The sequence below is a fragment of the Gasterosteus aculeatus genome, chromosome 13 (assembly GCF_964276395.1).
Source record: "Gasterosteus aculeatus chromosome 13, fGasAcu3.hap1.1, whole genome shotgun sequence".
NCBI classification, from domain to species: Eukaryota; Metazoa; Chordata; class Actinopteri; order Perciformes; family Gasterosteidae; genus Gasterosteus; species Gasterosteus aculeatus.
The window spans coordinates 16,980,705-17,001,850 of NC_135701.1; the positions used below are offsets into that span (position 1 = coordinate 16,980,705).

The following is a 21,146-nucleotide window of genomic DNA, read 5'->3' on the forward strand; positions in this document are numbered from 1 at the left end:
TTTTACCGGCTCTGCTGTTTCCATCTGTGACCATGAAACACAAACTGTAGGAGTGGAAAAGAAAAAAGAAGTGGGAAATGCCATCCACAATTATTTTTATCATCCTTTGGGTCGGCATGTTCTAAAATTAGCCGACTGATCACTGCTCTTCAGGTGGATGGTCTTTTTATAGATGACAATGTTTAGAATAAAACATGAACTCAAAGGTCACTGAGCACAGAAGTGTTTAGCTCTTTTGAAATGAGAAGGATAATTCTTACAGACCAAAGTCTACGGAAAATATCATCAGTGTGATGGCCTTCAAGTTGATGCTTCTACCCACAAATTGTCTTGACGGTTATTCCCACACGATTCAAATTCGTTCGCGGCTGTGACACAGAAAAAGCGACGGGAACAACCGCGTGTGAAGCGGAAAGAGAAGGACGTGACAAAGCGAGGGAAGAGGTAGGTTGGCTCCCGTTAGCTGTACAAGTAAAGCAGCAAGCTGACCTGCCAGGGATTAACACCTCGTGTCTCCTGTTTACCCCCCTCCCGCTCTCCCACAACACTGCACACAGAAACACCGCCAGAAAACTAGCTTACACCACACAAAGGGATTCAGCCTGTTAACCGTAAAGCCAAGCGAACAGGAACAATACACCGCACAGATTAACAGAAGGCGAAAAGGGATGTGGTTGTTTTAATTTGCGTAGTAGCAAATGATGCAACATTGATCACTGTAGACATGTGTGCATCCTCTTGTTCACCGCCTGATAAAGCCTCCTGGCACACAATGCACGCGCTCTTCTTTCCTCGAGGCAATAACCTTCTGGTTTAAATGCTTTAGGAGTAGCACGGAAGGCGGGGAAACGAGTCCATGCTCCCAGTTAATCAAAGGCGCGTTTGATGTAGCTGACAGCAGCACCGGGTGGATGGTGTTTGCCTTTGCAGATCTTCAAATGCATGGGACTGAAAAAAAGCGCTGTGTGATTAAATCAATCCAGACTAAATCGTGACAAGACAGTGATTTATCCGACATGTCAACAGCTGCGGTGATGCGTTGAGAATTAGTCCAACAACCGAGCAATAGATTGACTCAACCCCACCTCAGCCAGAGGTGGTGTGACGGATAAGTAGCTCTCATATCGTACGGAAAATGAAAGTGGATGAACCTCCTCTTCGAATATTAACCTCCTTGACCACCTTTCACATCAGGGCCACAAGGGAATCGATTCATCACATTAACTGATACTAGACGCAGGAAGATGCCAATTAAGGTGCACGCTCACCTGAGGGGACATCAATGAATCGCTCACCATTGATTTCATCTTCCTTGAAGTGGGGTTTCTTTTAACCTTCCTCTTCTTCTAACTAACATCAGAAACATTCTATTCTGAAATCTATGTGGATGGATCCAGAACCTTCTTAATTCTTAAAAAAACAGATACCTAAGAGAGATGAAAGTGAGACTTCAGCAAGAAGAAAAGGGGAACTCGGTACGTCTAAATGTGCAAGAGGATGCATTTTGACAATATACAACTTTTTACAGAAAGCTGTAGTTTGTTAACTAACCACGGTAGGTTGCTATATTGTCCCATAATCCCTATAGTCATAAACTGATGGATAAATCTTACAGTAACTGTAGTGTTTCCATATTGGTCTAAATAGAACTAACATCGGAAACCTCAAACGTTCAATTTCCACCACATATTTTTAGTCAGATGACTGGATGACCATCAGATTTATTGTTAAAAATATCTTATTATTATAAGATTTAAATTCCCCATATAATTGAACGTGACGGTAGATTGAGTCCTTTTTTCAAATATATCCAGGCTTTGCTCGTTTTTCAACCCGTTACAGAAATATCCAGTGTAATTTTGTAGTATTCTTGAATTGAAAGTGTTGCAACATTTCCAGCCTCGTAGTTGTAGAAGTAAAGTGATGAGCGTTTAAGCGGCGCCTGTTATCTCTTTGTGGCTCTGTCGCGGTGTTCCCTGCAGGGCTCTTTGTGTTTAATGATTACTGGCCACAGAAGGAAGAGCGAGTGCTGTTGAGAAAGTGTGATGATGTGCGTCAGGCATCACCTCATCCTCTTATTTATTTATTTTTCCGCGGTCCGCACTCCCTTTTGTGAGATCTCTTTGCCTTCTGGTTCATGCGTGCCTCCCGGGGAGCCCCCGAGCCCTTTGCAAGCACTTTTAGGGTGGCTGACATTCTTCTGTGCGGAATGCGTAAACCGTCCTTTGGGAGCAGAATGTGCTTCCACGGTGGATCTCAAGGCCCCAGCATGAGCACGTAAAGCCGTGCACTTTATTGTCAGCGGGCAATGAGACCTGTGTTGGATTTGATGCACTCATACACACAGACACACACACACATGCCCCTGTCCCCATGCAGCCTGGAACAGCAACAAAGCTCTCCCATACTGTTGCCAGGGTAACGTGGTTGGGTCAAACCAGTCGAGCGTTCTCTTCTCTTCCAGGCTGTGCTCCGCACACGCACACACACTCACACCACTCACTTATCTCTGTCTGTTTTTCTCTCCATCTTTCTTTTACTCTCTCTCTCTCTCTCTCTCTGCCGTCGCTTACCCCCCGCAGCTCATCGGATCTTAAGCCACTTCCTCTCCGCTGTTTGGTCACTGTCACACATCTGCCCCCGGCTGAACAAGGTGGAATGAGGATGATTCACCGGTTTTTGGATACTTTGTCTGACTCTAGAACTATTTTGAACCAAACATCATAGGGAAAACCTGGGAGGACGAGTTTAAAGTCATGTATTTTCACCTTGTGGGTTGCAGTGACGTTGAGGGATAAGAGATAAGACCCCTCTTTGCCCGAGCATCACTATAGAGACTCCAGCCCCCCCCGCGACCCTGTATGAAGGATGAGCGGTTTGACGATGGATGGATTTCCCTCAGACAAACCTTATCAAAGCCAGAGAAGAATTGCCACCAAACATCTGAGCATTTGAATCCTAAATGCCTCTTACCGTTGACGTTTTAGATGAAATTATTCAGTTTTTTTGGAGCGAGATACGTGCATCGGCCATTGGGGGAGGGCTCTGCCCTTCTGAGTGGCTAAGGGAGCTGTTGCTCTTTTCTGAGTGATGAAAAGAGCCAGATGTCCCCCTCTGACGTTTCTCTGCCTGCACAAAAGCCTCTAGAGTAGTTTTAGTACTCTATCAACGTATCTCCTTGTTTTTACAGGACCTTTGAATAAAATTCAAAGGGTTTTTTTGCGTGTTATTTATTTCTTCACCAGTAAAATCTAAACTGATACACATCAGATCACTCTCAGGGGTTCCCCAGATACCCTGACAAAAAATAAATAGTCCATATAGACAAAAGTAGTTCCAGAGATTGTACACTTATCATTTGTAGAGCATTTTAAGAGAATAGGACAAAAAAGTTTTAACGAACTAAAAAAAAAATGCCAAGTATACATTTGCCATTCACACCGACCGCAAAGAATGTGCTTTGCGATTACGTGCATCAGTGCTTTTCTCTTTTCATATGCAAATGGTTAATGCACAGGATGATAACGCTGCTCTATTATGTGTAGAAATAATTTAATAACCATTTTATTAATGAAAAAAAAACACTTCAGGCCTTTTGCATATGGAAATGATATCGCGACTAAGACGTTTTTGGCAAGGACACTGGGATGGATTACCCTCCTTCTCGTGCAGCTATTATAGATCTATTGTTGAAGTCATGCACTGTGAATAAATGGGAATGACGCAGATAGACAATTGAAATCTGTTTATAACTAATAGAACACGCCCGACATGAGACAGCAGTGAGAGCAAATGCAAATGTGCTGAACAAAATGTAATTGCTTTGATGTGCTCCCAAATCTGGCAAACTTACACCTTTTAAAATAAATTGTTACGCATGACACACGTTTTTTACAGACTCTCATCCGTTTAACAAACCTCAACAGTCCGTTTTGGAAGTTGTTGTAAGGGATAAGGGCTGAAGGGTGCTTCTCATGTTGCTGTCTAAGATGAGATATTAAGACCACAGCTCGCACACTATCTGACAGTAAATGCAATTAAAGCCAAATCTGTCAAACTGTCAACCAATCAGTGAAGTCCTTGTGCCTCGCTGTTTCCTCTCTGTGTGAATGAAGTAGATGATTAGCACAAGGATTCCCTACAGGAGGCTAATGAAACCCCACATTTCTGCAAGTGGAGTCTTAATTGAACACACCACTCAAAAGCCGGTTTGTTCACCACGACATGTTTCTAATGCTGGCTGAGAAGACACGGACCTGAAATGTATTGATGGGCCGTCATACTGCAGCTTAAAACACCCGTATCCTCTGCGTATCCTTTCTTGTCAGTGCGTAGCCTCTTTGTCCTCTTTTAAGATGCCCCCCAGGTAACTGCTTTCATGACAGGAAATGACTGCGTTGGCCTGTGAGGGGAGAAGAGCTTTGAGCTGCTGTGTGATGTCAGTGTGACGACATTAAATCCTTCTGTCAAAGTGGTGTCAGCCTGGTGACCTTTTGTCACAGAGGAACTCTACTGCTTCCACAGCTCCTCAGAGCTAAACTGCTCAGTGTTGTCTTCATGGTCACTATTCTAAGCTTCATGCAGGGGGGTAGGTGAATAGAATTCTTCCAATTAAAACAGGTTTCATCTCAATTTTGAATTATGACCCACTCTTCAAAAGTGTCAGTCATTATTTTGCCTATTAGCTGAAAAGAAGAAAATCTAGAATAGAACAGCTTCTCCAAGCAGTACGAAAATAATAACTTCAGCTGCAAACCTGTTCAATTTAAGCTAAAATAAATAATGCAAAGACTCCCAGGAAATGAAACTTTCTATGGCCAATTTCTTGTTTTTCGCGGTGCCTGACACATGAACACCTTTTGTCACGGAAGGTGTCATTCATTAGCAGTTGTGGGTCTAATGCGCTTGCCATCTGCTACGCCCCACCCTTGGAGGCAATAATTTGATTATTCATATGGAGTGCTGAGCCGACTGCAGCGAGGCTGGGTGCTGCTGGGTGCTGCTGGCTGTGAACAGATGTTGCAACGTGAACTAGCAGCCTTCGGCCTTGAACTGCACGCAGCTTCATGGGGCAGCGTGTCGTCCTCTGCAGATCGGGTCCTCCGACCGACTTCTCCTAGGCAGCAGCAAGGCTCCAGCTCCACTCGGACCTAATGAGATCTGGAAATAATGGGCAGCAGAAGCCCGGGAGGAGGATACAATTCAATCATTAGCCGCACAAGCAGGCAGGCTGGTCGGCTGGCAGCCGTGTTTTCCACTGGCTGGCAGATGTGCATGTGCGTCAATTTGTGTACCTCTTCACCCTATCTGGTTAGCAATGTCTTTTAGCCTCTTCCCACACTGCCAGTACTGAGCTAAAGGCCTTGGCTGGCAGTAGTATTTTAAACATTAACAAAATACAAATCACCAATGTTTTTATTTCAACGCAGCGAAAGAAAAGTCAGACACAGATTCCGTCGGACTGACACTCTGCTCCGCTATAATTTTCCTGCCACGGCAGCGTAAAAATTCAATGTGAATTCAAGTCCCCTCTATGATTAACAATGGCTGAGACCGGCATTAGTCTTTAGCATACTTTAAACCTTGAATGAATAAATGCTGTTTACGTTATGGGTGTAAAAACACACTATGGGTGGTCTGAATAACGTCTCTGCTAAACTTAATTCATGTCAAGCTTGTCTTTGCAATTTACCCTTAAAACAACCATTTATTATTATTTTTATTATGGTTATGCGGCACACCTTACATTCTCTTCTTTGACACATTCATCTCCTGCCACCTATTCATCTAGATGTCTGCTCGGTTGTTGTTCAAAGAGAGCGCTGTGAAGTTATTGTCACCTGGTGTACCGTGATTTAAAGGATTTTACCGGGTCAAATTTGACCGATAATAACAAGATGCACAGCATTGTTTAGATCACATGTGATCTATGTGGGTCAACCACTCCATGCATATATATCGTGCACACATACTTTTTTAATACATTATATTCTAATTGGCTTCCATCTTCTCCTTGCAGAAGAAGACGGGACTTGTGAAGACACAAGAGAAGAAGGAGCGCTGGAAGGAGAAAAAAGTGACAAAGCGGCAGAAAAAGGAAGATGAGGAAGTGGAGGAGGAAGAAGAAAACGTCCAGCCGGTGGTGGATCCCTTGGAGAATGGCTTCCTTCATCACGCCCAGCGGGAGCAGGAGCGAATGACAGACAGGCTGCTGAAGAGGACTTACTCCAAGAAGAACAAAATGGTGAGTGTTTCCGACCCGGTAGCCTTTTCTGAGATGAAAAAAACCTTGTCACTTGACAGTATTTCAAAGGGTTTGTATGCTGAATGGACTGTTGGATGTGAATGTCTTGCTGAGAAATGAAAGAGCTGTTTCTTCTGGTACGACTTAACCTCCTTCAAAGGTGCACGGAGAAGCGGAAAAAGTCTGAGAAGGTCAAAACTGTTTGAAATATATGGGTCATCTGTATTGTATGACTTTGGCTTTTCCATGTGGGCTGTTGATCAAGGCAGCTGCTTCAGTAGCATCTTACTGCTCTGTTGTTGTGATTGGGCAGTGGTGTTATTTCCGTGGCTGTACAACACTTTCTATTCATCCAAATGGGCTTTTAAGCAGAAACAAGCTCTACGGGACATTTTCAGAAAGTGGTTGACAGCGTGAACCGAGCCGTGTGCTCGCGTCAGATGTTACTATACTTACTTTTTTTTGGAGCATGGACTTTGTACCAAAGTGCTGAGGTTGTCAGAGGAGCAACTATAATTTCGCATGAGACACTTGAGCCCCATCTATTACTTAACCGTTTTAGAAAATCGTTTTCTTCAAGTACTCACTCCCTCTGAGCATTGTCTAAAGGAGGGAATTCTAGCCCATTCACGGCTGTCAAACATGGACTTTTTTATTGGTACAGTCATTTTGCAAATGGTGTATGCAATTCATTTTTCGGGTTAAATTCTAACCCCTAACCCGTTTCCTTTGTTTTTTAAATGGAACCTTTTGACACTACTGACGTTGCCCTCCCTTAAGAAGTCCAGGTTATTTCCAGATTCTTTTTCATTTCTTTTTGTCTGCAGCAGTGTCTAGATATTGGTGATTCTCACACTGTGGTTCGTGGTGACTTTGAGCATTTCCTTCCACTTGCTGCTGTCTGAAGTGGCTTCATGTTGTGACTTTTTGAAGCTTACTCTATTGCACCTGTTCAGCTCTGCACCAGTGATGACCAATGCAGTGCCTGTTCAGAATACCTTGTATTTGACCCCTTGGCCCGTTGGGTTGATGCTGGCCGCTCTGTTGGGAACTGCTCAGACAAAACCACTTGACACTCAACATCTCGCTTCCTCTGGTGCTCTGCAGCAAATCCCAGTTCATTAAGGTGTTTGATGATATGAAAAATATAAAATTCTTACTACTTTTACTCACAGCATCCTGAAACAATGTCCCAAAACACTTAATTACAACTCAGCTGTGTAGCCTACTACTTACTGTGTACCTCTACCTCACAGGGAAACATTGACTTTATATTGAGCTTTTTCTTGTTACTTTGCAGATTATGAAGTTGTTGGGTAGAACATGGATTTAATTAGCTGGGTTTTTTTGCTGTAGGTTATGATATTCTTTTTTCAAGTTAGTATCAAGTCTTACAGCAGGGAAATTTACTTTTGGGTGAAAAGGAAACCCAAGTGGCGCAGTCAGAGACTACCAGCTGCAATATTGATGACATTCATTTCCAAATAGGCATATTACTTGCTCAGTTTGACACGGCAGCCGTGGTTAGAGTAGACAATGGATTTAATGACTGGAGATATTTTTCCGGCAATAAAGTTTTAGTTTGTCAACCTTACAAAATATGTCTGACTCCAGGGAAATACATAATAGCTTGGTGGTAACTTCATCCTGCATTCATGTAGCATTGGCCTGAACGGCATCACCAGTCAAAGGGAACTGCCAGCCGCAATCTGCCAGCAGCAGTCCTCCTTAAACTGGTATGCTTATTCATTTTATAGAATATGACACTGCTCCAAACACTCCATGGGGTCACCAGGCGACACGTACCAAGTGTGATGTAGTTCAGACGAAAGGTTCTCAAGAAATGTAACAAACAAGCAGAGATTTTCCTTACTGTGTTTTTACAGTGAAAATGTCAGTGTTTTCTCCCCAGGAACTACTATTTCTGAACTTTGGTAATGTAATCACTAGTGTAGACAAGGGGGTTGGCCAGTACTTTCACTCTTCCAGTCTATTTGCATATATATATATTTTTTCTTGCTAATGATAGCACCCGTGTTTGATGTTTGAAAAGCGTTGGTTTCATAAACAAATCGCCGGTATTCTGCTTTCAGGTGGATTTATCTTGCTATGCCATTGTTGTTTTCCTTCACGCCTGCAGAGGTGCTTTTCTGTCTGTTAATGCAGTGAGATGGCTGCCAATGTGCCAGGCTACAAGCACAGTGTCTGCCGGGCCCACAGACTCTGAGTCTGTCCCATGATAGCTCATCTATGTGTTAACAGCTTGCTTAAATGGGGCGGATGTTTTTTCTTTCATGTTCCCGTCTAAAGGCCGAGCTCCACCACAGTGCTGCTCAGGATAAGAGGAGAAATATAGTCAGGAAGCCAAACTAAATAATGAGGCTATGTAGCCCGGAGGCCTCCTCCACAGATAAAAATATCTCTCTTGGATAAGATTTCCTGAGGAAGTTAACATGGCTGAAAATGAGTTTGCCTGCGATATTTAGTTTGCTAAGAGACAATGAAAGATTATGTATTTAGCTGATGCTTTTATCCAGAGTTTAAGTGCAGTAGGCTGCAGTTATTTAACCAGATCTACATTGTAGTTCAGATAATAACCCCATAATATCTTTAAACAGCTGCTGTCATGTAAAAACCTTGTAACTTCAGCTGTGCTGACTGTCATATTGTATAGTACCTTAATCTAAAGATTTACTCCACTCCCTCCCAAGGAGATTAATATGGTAGAAAAACCCACAGGAAAACTAAAGCTAACACTTCTTCGTTTTTAAGATGTAAGATACATCTTTGTCTCAGGAATATATATTAGGGAAGTAATAAATCTGTGGGAAGAGAGTTTTATACTTATCGGTGTCGCTGTCAGTGTTTGATCTTTTGTCTTGAAATATGCTTTCTAAGTGCTGCATATTGAATAAGTAGCTACATTATACATTTATTTGTTGTTTGCTCTAAGAGCAATTTTAAGTAATGTATTACACATTAACAAATGCACTTACCTTAAGATTTTAGTTCATTTCACTGCCTTAACCTAAACCAAAGATATAATATTATAAATTGAGGAATGCAATACCAAATGTTTGTCTCAGCGGAAGTGACGAGGTAATGAAAAAACTCACTCAGCCAAGCAATCAGAATAAGATTTGATTTGATTTGATTCTAACCTTCCCCAGACTTTGTTTAATGCTACATTTCCACTGTTTTGATTACTAACAAGTATGCTTTGTGAGACAGCAACACACAAATTCAGTCACAATCACAGTGCAGATAAGCGCATTATCATGTTGCATAACTAATTCATTATGGATAAGATTATTAAAAATCAAACGGTTTATGACACCTTTGAATGAGCATTTTGAAAATAGAATAGATCCTTTCGCTTTCAGTTAAAAGTGTAATTTGTGTTTGATCAGGCCTGTCTCTTAAGACCATACCTTTCTGATATTATTTAGTATAGGATGTTATATTGTTTTAAATAAGAATCTGTTGGCCTGTGGGCCAACCTGCCCATCAAATTGTTCAACAATATTATGTAGTTATTAGCATTTTGTAATACCTTTTAATATTGTAAACGTTTAATATTTGTTGATGCCCATCAGTCCATTATTTGTTTTTTTTAATTATGCAAGGAAAAAAACCGCATTCAACTAAAACCTGTCATGGGAGTGAATGACGAATTAGCTTTTCATTGTCAATGTATGAATACAGACGAGACCTCTATTAGGTGTTTGATGGATTAATTGTAGCTCTCTCTCGTTCAGGTTTCGTATCAGAAATGGTTACCCAGTTTGCCAGAGCAGCAGATCACAGCAGCAGTCAAAATTTCAGTTTGAAGCTTCTTTTTTTTGTGACTCTCGAGTGGAGAATATAAGAGCAAGTGCTTGCACTATAACAGCTTAGGAGAGAATGATAGAGCGGGTAATATATAGTTATCTATTAATACTTTATCCTCAACGCCTGTTGTCGTGCTCTCTAAGTGTTTTTGATGGATGGAATCCTATATAAAACACACAAGGAGCCCTTTGTGGATTTTATCTGCCACAGAAAACATCCTTTGCAATAGCGGCGCCAGACTCTGACGTGTGAGTTAGTATTCACAGTTCTCTCTTTGCTGACAAGATAATTTAACAATCCCATGTAAACATTTACTCTTACTTACATCCAAGAGGACAGCCTGTAGATTATTGCATCCAACCAACACTAAACCGATGGATGTGCACGCATAGATAAACACTTTTGTTGTTGCTGTGGAAAAGCGTAGCAGAGCAGCCGCCTCGACTTCAGAACGGGCGTCTATGGCTGATGAAATGAACGGAACCCACTGGTGGGGACATATATCTTTCGGGTGCTCGCTCCTCCACAATGATCAGCTTCTCTGTCCTTCCGGCTGCCCGCTTAGTGTCCAACCTAGTTGTCCCCACCGATATATATCTTTTCTGTCTCCCGAGTCAAGGAGTCCCTTGTGTTCCACAGGCGTCCCCTGGTGTTTTTCCTCTCTTGTGATTGTCTCCCTTGTCCCTAATTGTCCCCACCTGTTAATAACCTGCGCCTTACCAATGTATTTAAGCCATGTTTGTCCCTTTTCTCGTCGTCGGTTCTTCTCAGATTGTTTGTGATCCTCCGTGTTCCTGCTACCCTGTGTGATCCTTCATGTACCTGTTTGTACCCTGGAATTTTTTTAAATAAATCTGTTTTCATTTAAATGATGGTTCTGCTTCCACTGGAAAACCTCGAAAATACATCATTGTGTTGCAAAAGACATCTACTGAAATGAGCAGGCTAACCGACTAGCCACGACCGGTCCTGTCAACTGGTACCACCGGAGGCAACGCAAAGTCACTGTAGCATCCAGACTGCCGTGTCAATAATAGATCCACATTTTGTTCATTTGATTAAATCCGAAGTGGCAGAAACAAGAAGACACCTGGTCCTCCTCGCCACCAGGGGACTATGTTGCCAGCAGAGTAGAGCAAGTCGTCTGCAAGACAGATGGACCTTTCGTTTGCGGTTATCTCAAATTCAGCCAGCGTTGATCCCTGGGGGACTGTCCTTAGTTTCCAACGGTGCAGCATACTTTGTTTTGCTTTGATACACATGTAAGCATGTGCCTGATAGGAAAAACACACAGTAACTATCTGCTCACTTCTCTTTCTACTGAAACTACTGAACGTTTATAGAACCACCAAAGACCGTTTGCAGGTCGTAATACTAGCTATAAACCAATATCCCTGTACAACCTGGACTGTCAGTACCTACTGTAAGAGATACTAAAACAGCTTGCAGGAGGCACCTACATGGTTTTGACCTTCAATATACTTCAAAAGGGAGTCATGAATAACACATAGTGCTGACTCGCTCTAACAACACACTGATGGCTTCACATCACCAGCCCTGCACATCAGTGCCTCACCCTCTGCCGTTCACACTCCCCAATAACAAGATCATATAGGAAAACATCCCCGCACACTATTCCCTTCCTATCATTCAAGCATCCTGCTGCAGCGTCCCGCTCGGCCCTGTCGTACCGCGCAAGATTACCTCCCCATCTTCATATCTATGTGTGTTTATAAGCAGCAAGCCAGCCGGAGACGGATCAGATTAGCTGGGGCATGAACAGTGCACTGGAGCATAGTTCAGGGGCAGCCTGGGAGCGGAGATAGAGGGTACCGCTACCCGTTGGCAGTGATCGGGATGACTGATAACAGCGGGGTGCTTGTTATCTGGGGAGCTGTGGCCCTGAGCCGCATCAGCTCTGCTGAGGAGACGAGAACTCCCCCGGCTCACGCTGCTACCGTCCCACTTAGCTGGAGGACAAGGTGAACCCTCTCACCCGAGTCCACACGAGCAAGTCGATTGAGCCGAGCTTTAGTATTTTTGTTTAAATGGAATAATATAGCTGGACACGTTGGAACAACTTCCTTCATCATCACAATTAAGTTGTTTAACTAGAAAAAGCATTTCCTGCTGAAAATGCGTTGGAATGCAAAAAGCTGAAAGCTGCACTGAATATTTAAAAATAGCTGAAAATACAGAAAGTTGAAGGGAATTTGAATACATTTGCTGAATATTTAAAAATAGCTGAAAATACAGAAAGTTGAAGGGAATTTGAGTACATTTGCTGAATATTTAAAAATAGCTGAAAATACAGAAAGTTGAAGGGAATTTGAATACATTTGCTGAAATAAACGATATTAGAAAAGCTGAAATTAATTTGAAATAGTTGAAAATACAGAAATGGGAGAAGCTGAAAGGAATTTCAATAGATTTGCTGAAAAAGCAGAAATGAAAACAGCTGAAATAAATGTGAAATATTGCAAAACAGAAGTTGCAGGAGCTTAAATGAATTTTAAAAAGTACAGAAATAACAAAAGCTGAGATGAATAAAAAGAGGTTTAAAATTGTTTGTAGTAATGTTAGTTGTAATTTGGGTATTAGTACTAGCAGTAGAAGTCGGTTTAGTATCAATAGCAGTAGAAACAGCTGGAATACTGATACTATTAGCCATAGTAGTATTTTTAATAACATTAGTAGTAGTTGTATTAATAGCAGTAGAAATACTAGTAGTATGGTAGTAGAAGTATCAGTTGTAGTTCTACTAGAAGTACTGGTAATATTCGTAGTGGTTATAGTAGTATTTGAAAGAGCAATGCGTATTTCAACAAAACCGCTTCATGGTTAAGGTACAGATAATCATTGAGGCTTTTAGTTTGTAATGATGGAATTGGGTGAGGGGGGGTTGGGAGACAGAATGTTTGTTATTCAAACTAAGAAGTTTTTAATTAATAGGCCTCATCACAAACATTACAGTAAAAATTCCCTCCATGGGGCTTTTATTTTGAAATTATTGGATTGGGTGGGGTGGGGGGGTGTAGATAGAGGGAGGGAGGGTGAGAGGGTGAGGAAGGGAGGGGTGGTGAGGAAGAGATAGAGGGAGAGAGAGAGAGAGGAGAAATAGACAGACATACTGACTGACTGAGTGATTAACAGTGAGAAGAGGTCAGGGTGGAGGGGGGAGGGGGGGCGAGTGTCTTTATCATATTGGTCTGTTGACAGAAAGCATAGCTGCGTCATGTGACTCCACTAATCAGGTCATAGGAGCAGCTGTGAGTCACAGACAGATCCTGCAGCGTGTGAGTGCTCGTAACCACGACAACGCCGCACCTGTGCGGCTGCAAAAGGGGAGACATGGCAGCAAGTTACACAGAATCCACACCTCAGACAAATGGGAACCAGCGAAAAACTATAACAGCTATCTAAAAAATACGGCGTTTGTATGAGACCCAAGACTCTACCGAACGCGTGGATGTGTTTTTATGTCTGTCCGGTAATAAATACGGCTCCTATGGCCGTTTACAAAACGTGTACCTTGTGGATTTTTGTGAGAAATATGTCGGCAGATTTGTATTGGAGCCTATGGGGCTTTTGGCAGAGGTTGTGTCACTCAAACACTCCTTGCGCCAAAACTAAAAAACTCTGGGATTCCATGAACACATTAATCCAATCAGCACAACCATACCCTCATTAATCTGAAGAAATGAAGCCTCTAGAGTGTATACTTTGGCTGCAAGGACAGAAGTTCCATATTTTTTTAACCAGATTCCTGCGATGCCCCACACTCTAGCCTGCGAGGTCCCGCCTCTAGCAGACGCAATACACACTCATGTAAAAGTCAGAAACGGAGCGAAGAACTAGTGAAACATAATCAGTGATTATAAAAAAAGTACAATAGATATGAAGAAGCAGTTTTTTTCATAAAATAGTTGAGACTTGTGTGAACATTTGAGAGTTGAAATGGTGTCTGTAGCTGAAAGATTTGCGAAGCTGAAAAATCTGAAAGTTGAAGAAGTTGAAGAGGATTTAAACACGATCTCCATAGGAAAACCATTAGACGAAATATTCATGATTACTGATTTATATAAATTCAAGCTTAAGAGGTAGAAAGCTGAACATACATAGCCCTCAAGCCAGAAAGGAGCTGAATATTTTAATATTTGAACGGTTTAAATAGCTGAAAATGGGAAGCAGTTGAAAGGTGGCACGGAAGAAATAGAATAAGAACTAGAAAAAGCATTTCCTGCTGAAAATGCGTTGGAATGCAAAAAGCTGAAAGCTGCACTGAATATTTAAAAATAGCTGAAAATACAGAAAGTTGAAGGGAATTTGAATACATTTGCTGAATATTTAAAAATAGCTGAAAATACAGAAAGTTGAAGGGAATTTGAGTACATTTGCTGAATATTTAAAAATAGCTGAAAATACAGAAAGTTGAAGGGAATTTGAATACATTTGCTGAAATAAACGATATTAGAAAAGCTGAAATTAATTTGAAATAGTTGAAAATACAGAAATGGGAGAAGCTGAAAGGAATTTCAATAGATTTGCTGAAAAAGCAGAAATGAAAACAGCTGAAATAAATGTGAAATATTGCAAAACAGAAGTTGCAGGAGCTTAAATGAATTTTAAAAAGTACAGAAATAACAAAAGCTGAGATGAATAAAAAGAGGTTTAAAATTGTTTGTAGTAATGTTAGTTGTAATTTGGGTATTAGTACTAGCAGTAGAAGTCGGTTTAGTATCAATAGCAGTAGAAACAGCTGGAATACTGATACTATTAGCCATAGTAGTATTTTTAATAACATTAGTAGTAGTTGTATTAATAGCAGTAGAAATACTAGTAGTATGGTAGTAGAAGTATCAGTTGTAGTTCTACTAGAAGTACTAGTAATATTCATAGTGGTTATAGTATTTGAAAGAGCAATGCGTATTTCAACGAAACCGCTTCATGGTTAAGGTACAGATAATCATTGAGGCTTTTAGTTTGTAATGATGGAATTGGGTGAGGGGGGGTTGGGAGACAGAATGTTTGTTATTCAAACTAAGAAGTTTTTAATTAATAGGCCTCATCACAAACATTACAGTAAAAATTCCCTCCATGGGGCTTTTATTTTGAAATTATTGGATTGGGTGGGGTGGGGGGGTGTAGATAGAGGGAGGGAGGGTGAGAGGGTGAGGAATGGAGGGGTGGTGAGGAAGAGATAGAGGGAGAGAGAGAGGAGGAGAAATAGACAGACATACTGACTGACTGAGTGATTAACAGTGAGAAGAGGTCAGGGTGGAGGGGGGAGGGGGGGCCAGTGTCTTTATCATATTGGTCTGTTGACAGAAAGCATAGCTGCGTCATGTGACTCCACTAATCAGGTCACAAGGAGCAGCTGTGAGTCACAGACAGATCCTGCAGCGTGTGAGTGCTCGTAACCACGACAACGCCGCACCTGTGCGGCTGCAAAAGGGGAGACATGGCAGCAAGTTACACAGAATCCACACCTCAGACAAATGGGAACCAGCGAAAAACTATAACAGCTATCTAAAAAATACGGCGTTTGTATGAGACCCAAGACTCTACCGAACGCGTGGATGTGTTTTTATGTCTGTCCGGTAATAAATACGGCTCCTATGGCCGTTTACAAAACGTGTACCTTGTGGATTTTTGTGAGAAATATGTCGGCAGATTTGTATTGGAGCCTATGGGGCTTTTGGCAGAGGTTGTGTCACTCAAACACTCCTTGCGCCAAAACTAAAAAACTCTGGGATTCCATGAACACATTAATCCAATCAGCACAACCATACCCTCATTAATCTGAAGAAATGAAGCCTCTAGAGTGTATACTTTGGCTGCAAGGACAGAAGTTCCATATTTTTTTAACCAGATTCCTGCGATGCCCCACACTCTAGCCTGCGAGGTCCCGCCTCTAGCAGACGCAATACACACTCATGTAAAAGTCAGAAACGGAGCGAAGAACTAGTGAAACATAATCAGTGATTATAAAAAAAGTACAATAGATATGAAGAAGCAGTTTTTTTCATAAAATAGTTGAGACTTGTGTGAACATTTGAGAGTTGAAATGGTGTCTGTAGCTGAAAGATTTGCGAAGCTGAAAAATCTGAAAGTTGAAGAAGTTGAAGAGGATTTAAACACGATCTCCATAGGAAAACCATTAGACGAAATATTCATGATTACTGATTTATATAAATTCAAGCTTAAGAGGTAGAAAGCTGAACATACATAGCCCTCAAGCCAGAAAGGAGCTGAATATTTTAATATTTGAACGGTTTAAATAGCTGAAAATGGGAAGCAGTTGAAAGGTGGCACGGAAGAAATAGAATAAGAATAAGTTGAAACTAGAAAATGCATTTCCTGCTGAAAATGCGTTGGAATGCAAAAAGCTGAAAGCTGAAATGAACTTTTTAAAATAGCTGAAAATACAGAAAGTTGAAGGGAATTTGAATACATTTGCTGAAATTATAGATATTAGAAAAGCTGAAATGAATTTGAAATTGCTGAAAATACAGAAATGGGAGAAGCTGAAAGGAATTTCAATAGATTTGCTGAAAAAGCAGAAATGAAAACAGCTGAAATAAATTTGAAATATTGCAAAAAAATACAGAAATGAATCGTGAAAAATTGCTGTTGATAGAGGCATAAGAATAGCTGAAATTATTTTAAAGAACTGCTGAAAATACAGGAAGTGGGGAAGCTGAATTTCAATAGATTTTCTAAAAACAGAAGTTGCAGGAGCTTAAATTTGTTTAAAATTGTTTGTAGTAATATTAGTAGTAGTATTAGTTATAATTGTGGTATTAGTAGTACTAGCAGTAATAGTAGGTTTAGTATCAATAGCAGTAGAAACAGCTGTAATACTATTAGCCATAGTCGTATTTGTAATAACATTAGTAGTAGTTGTAGTATTAATAGCAGTAGAAATACTAGTAGTATGGTAGTAGAAGTATCAGTTGTAGTACTAGAAGTACGAGTAATATTCGTAGTGGGAGACAGAATGTTTGTTATTCAAACTAAGAAGTTTTTAATTAATAGGCCTCATCACAAACATTACAGTAAAAATTCCCTCCATGTGGCTTTTATTTTGAAATTATTGGATTGGGTGGGTTGGGGGGGTGTAGATAGAGGGAGGGAGGGTGAGAGGGTGAGGAAGGGAGGGGTGGTGAGGAAGAGATAGAGGGAGAGAGAGAGGAGGAGAAATAGACAGACATACTGACTGACTGAGTGATTAACAGTAAGAAGAGGTCAGGGTGGAGGGGGGAGGGGGGGCGAGTGTCTTTATCATATTGGTCTGTTGACAGAAAGCATAGCTGCGTCATGTGACTCCACTAATCAGGTCATTGGAGCAGCTGTGAGTCACACACAGAGATACTGCAGCGTGTTTACGAGTAACCACGGCAACGGCGCACCTATTGCATTGGGTGGGGTGGGGGGGTGTAGATAGAGGGAGGGAGGGTGAGAGGGTGAGGAAGGGAATGGTGGTGAGGAAGAGAGGGAGAGGGGAGGAGAATTAGACTGACTGAGAGTGATTAACAGTAAGTAGAGGTCAGGGGGGAGGGGGGAGGGGGGGCTAGTGTCTTTATCATATTGGTCTGTTGACAGAAAGCATAGCTGCGTCATGTGACTCCACTAATCACGTCATTGGAGCAGCTGTGAGTCACACACAGAGATACTGCAGCGTGTTTACGAGTAACCACGGCAACGGCGCACCTATTGGATTGGGTGGGGTGGGGGGGTGTAGATAGAGGGAGGGAGGGTGAGAGGGTGAGGAAGGGAATGGTGGTGAGGAAGAGAGGGAGAGGGGAGGAGAATTAGACTGACTGACTGACTGAGAGTGATTAACAGTAAGTAGAGGTCAGGGTGGAGGGGGGAGGGGGGCTAGTGTCTTTATCATATTGATCTGTTGACAGAAAGCATAGCTGCGTCATGTGACTCCACTAATCAGGTCATAGGAGCGAGCAGCTGTGAGCCACAGACAGATCCTGCAGCATGTGAGTGCTCGTAACCACGACAACGCCGCACCTGTGCGGCTGCAAAAGTGCAGACACAGGACAGCGAGTTACACAGAATCCACACCTCAAACAAATGAGAACCAGCGCAAAACTATAACAGCTATCTAAAAAAATACGGCGTTTGTATGAGACCCAAGACTCTACCGAACGCGTGGATGTGTTTTTATGTCTGTCCGGTAATAAATACGGCTCCTATGGCCGTTGACAAAACGTGTACCTTGTGGATTTTTGTGAGAAATATGTCGGCAGATTTGTATTGGAGCCTATGGGGCTTTTGGCAGAGGTTGTGTCACTCAAACACTCCTTGCGCCAAAACTAAAGAACTCTGGGATTCCATGAACACATTAATCCAATCAGCACAACCATACCCTCATTAATCTGAAGAAATGAAGCCTCTAGAGTGTATACTTTGGCTGCAAGGACAGAAGTTCCATATTTTTTTTACCAGATTCCTGCGATGCCCCACACTCTAGCCCGCGAGGTCCCCCTCTAGCAGACGCAATACACACTCATGTAAAAGTCAGAAACGGAGCGAAGAACTAGTGAAACATAATCAGTGATTATGAAAAAAGTACAATAGATATCAAGAAGCAGTTTTTTTCATAAAATAGTTAAGACTTGTGTCAACATTTGAAAGTTGAAATGGTGTCTGTAGCTGAAAGATTTGCGAAGCTGAAAAATCTGAAAGTTGAAGAAGTTTAGGAGGATTTGAAGGCAAACTCCATTTGAAAACCATGTTAAAATATTAATGATTATTGATTTATATAAATTCAAGCATAAGATGTAGAAAGCTGAAAAGTCATAGCCCTCAAGCCAGAAAGGAGCTGAACATTTTAATATTTGAAGGATTTTAATAGCTGAAAATGTGAAGGAGTTGAAAGGGGGCGCGGAAGAAATAGAAGAAGTTGAAGAAACTAGAAAATGCATTTCCTGCTGAAAATGCGTTGAAATGCAAAAAGCTGAAAGCTGAAATGAATATTTAAAAATAGCTGAAAATACAGAAAGTTGAAGGGAATTTGAATACATCTGAAATGAATTTGAAATTGCTGAAAATACAGAAATGGGAGAAGCTGAAAGGAATTTCAACAGATTTGCTGAAAAATCAGAAATGAAAACAGCTGAAATAAATGTGAAATATTGCAAAAAAATAATATAGAAATGAATATTAAAACATTGCTGTTAATAGAGGCATAAGAAAAACTGAAATTATTTTAAAGAATTGCTGAAAATACAGGAAGTGGGGAAGCTGAATTCCATCAGATTTTATAAGAAGTTGCAGGAGCTTAATTGAATTTTAAACAGTACAGAAATAACAAAAGCTGAGATGAATAAAAAGAGGTTTAAAATTGTTTGTAGTAATATTAGTAGTAGTAGTTATAGTTGTAATTGTGGTATTAGTAGTACTAGCAGTAGAGCAGTAATAGTAGGTTTAGTATCAATTGCAGTAGAAACAGCTGTAATACTATTAGCCATAGTAGTATTTGTAATAACATTAGTAGTAGTTGTAGTATTAATAGCAGTAGAAATACTAGCAGTATGGTAGTAGAAGTAATCAGTTGTAGTACTAGAAGTACTAGTAATATTTGTAGTGGTTGTAGTAGTATTTGAAAGAGCAATACGTATTTCAACGAAACCGCTTCATGGTTAAGGTACAGATAATCATTGAGGCTTTAATTTTGTAATGAAGGAATTGGGTGAGGGGGGGTTGGGAGACAGAATGTTTGTTATTCAAACTAAGAAGTTTTTAATTAATAGGCCTCATCACAAACATTACAGTAAAAATTCCCTCCATGGGGCTTTTATTTTGAAATTATTGGATTGGGTGGGGTGGGTGGGTGTAGATAGAGGGAGGGAGGGTGAGAGGGTGAGGAAGGGAGGGGTGGTGAGGAAGAGATAGAGGGAGAGAGAGAGAGAGGAGAAATAGACAGACATACTGACTGACTGAGTGATTAACAGTGAGAAGAGGTCAGGGTGGAGGGGGGAGGGGGGGCGAGTGTCTTTATCATATTGGTCTGTTGACAGAAAGCATAGCTGCGTCATGTGACTCCACTAATCAGGTCACAAGGAGCAGCTGTGAGTCACACACAGATCCTGCAGCATGTGAGTGCTCGTAACCACGACAACGGCGCACCTGTGCTCATTAACGAGCTGCTGCAAAAGGCAGACCCATGGCAGCGAGTTACACAGAATCCACACCTCAAACAAATGGGAACCAGCGCAAAACTATAACAGCTATCTAAAAAATACTACGTTTGTATGAGACCCAAGACTCTACCGAACGCGTGGATGTGTTTTTATGTCTGTCCGGTAATAAATACGGCTCCTATGGCCGTTGACAAAACGTGTACCTTGTGGATTTTTGTGAGAAATATGTCGGCAGATTTGTATTGGAGCCTATGGGGCTTTTGGCAGAGGTTGTGTCACTCAAACACTCCTTGCGCCAAAACTAAAAAACTCTGGGATTCCATGAACGCATTAATCCAATCAGCACAACCATACCCTCATTAATCTGAAGAAATGAAGCCTCTAGAGTGTATACTTTGGCTGCAAGGACAGAAGTTCCATCTTTTTTAACCAGATTCCTGCGATGCCCCACACTCTAGCCCTGGAGCTCTCCACTCTAGCAGACGCAATACACACTCATGTAAAAGTCAGAAACGGAGCGAAGAACTAGTGAAACATAATCAGTGATTATGAAAAAAGTACAATAGATATCAAGAAGCAGTTTTTTTCATAAAATAGTTAAGACTTGTGTCAACATTTGAAAGTTTAAATGGTGTCTGTAGCTGAAAGATTTGCGAAGCTGAAAAATCTGAAAGTTGAAGAAGTTTAGGAGGATTTGAATACAAACTCCATTTGAAAACCATGTTAAAATATTAATGATTATTGATTAATATAAATTCAAGCATAAGAGGTAGAAAGCTGAAAAGTCATAGCCCTCAAGCCAGAAAGGAGCTGAACATTTTAATATTTGAACGGTTTTAATAGCTGAAAGTGTGAAGGAGTTGAAAGGTGCCGCGGAAGAAATAGAAGAAGTTGAAATAAAGATTCGAAGA

At 41.2% G+C, this 21,146-nt stretch overlaps 1 protein-coding gene across 34 annotated transcripts in view; it reads left to right on the top strand.

The window, feature by feature from the left end:
• Positions 1 to 21,146, top strand: part of fbrsl1 (fibrosin-like 1) — a 269,377-nt gene that overhangs the window by 52,732 nt on the left and 195,499 nt on the right. For all 34 annotated transcript variants that reach the window (XM_040194987.2, XM_078087536.1, XM_078087529.1 and 31 more), the window contains exon 2: positions 6,020 to 6,244. In XM_040194987.2, the coding sequence (XP_040050921.2) occupies positions 6,020 to 6,244 (225 nt within the window). The remainder of the gene's footprint in view (positions 1 to 6,019; positions 6,245 to 21,146) is intronic.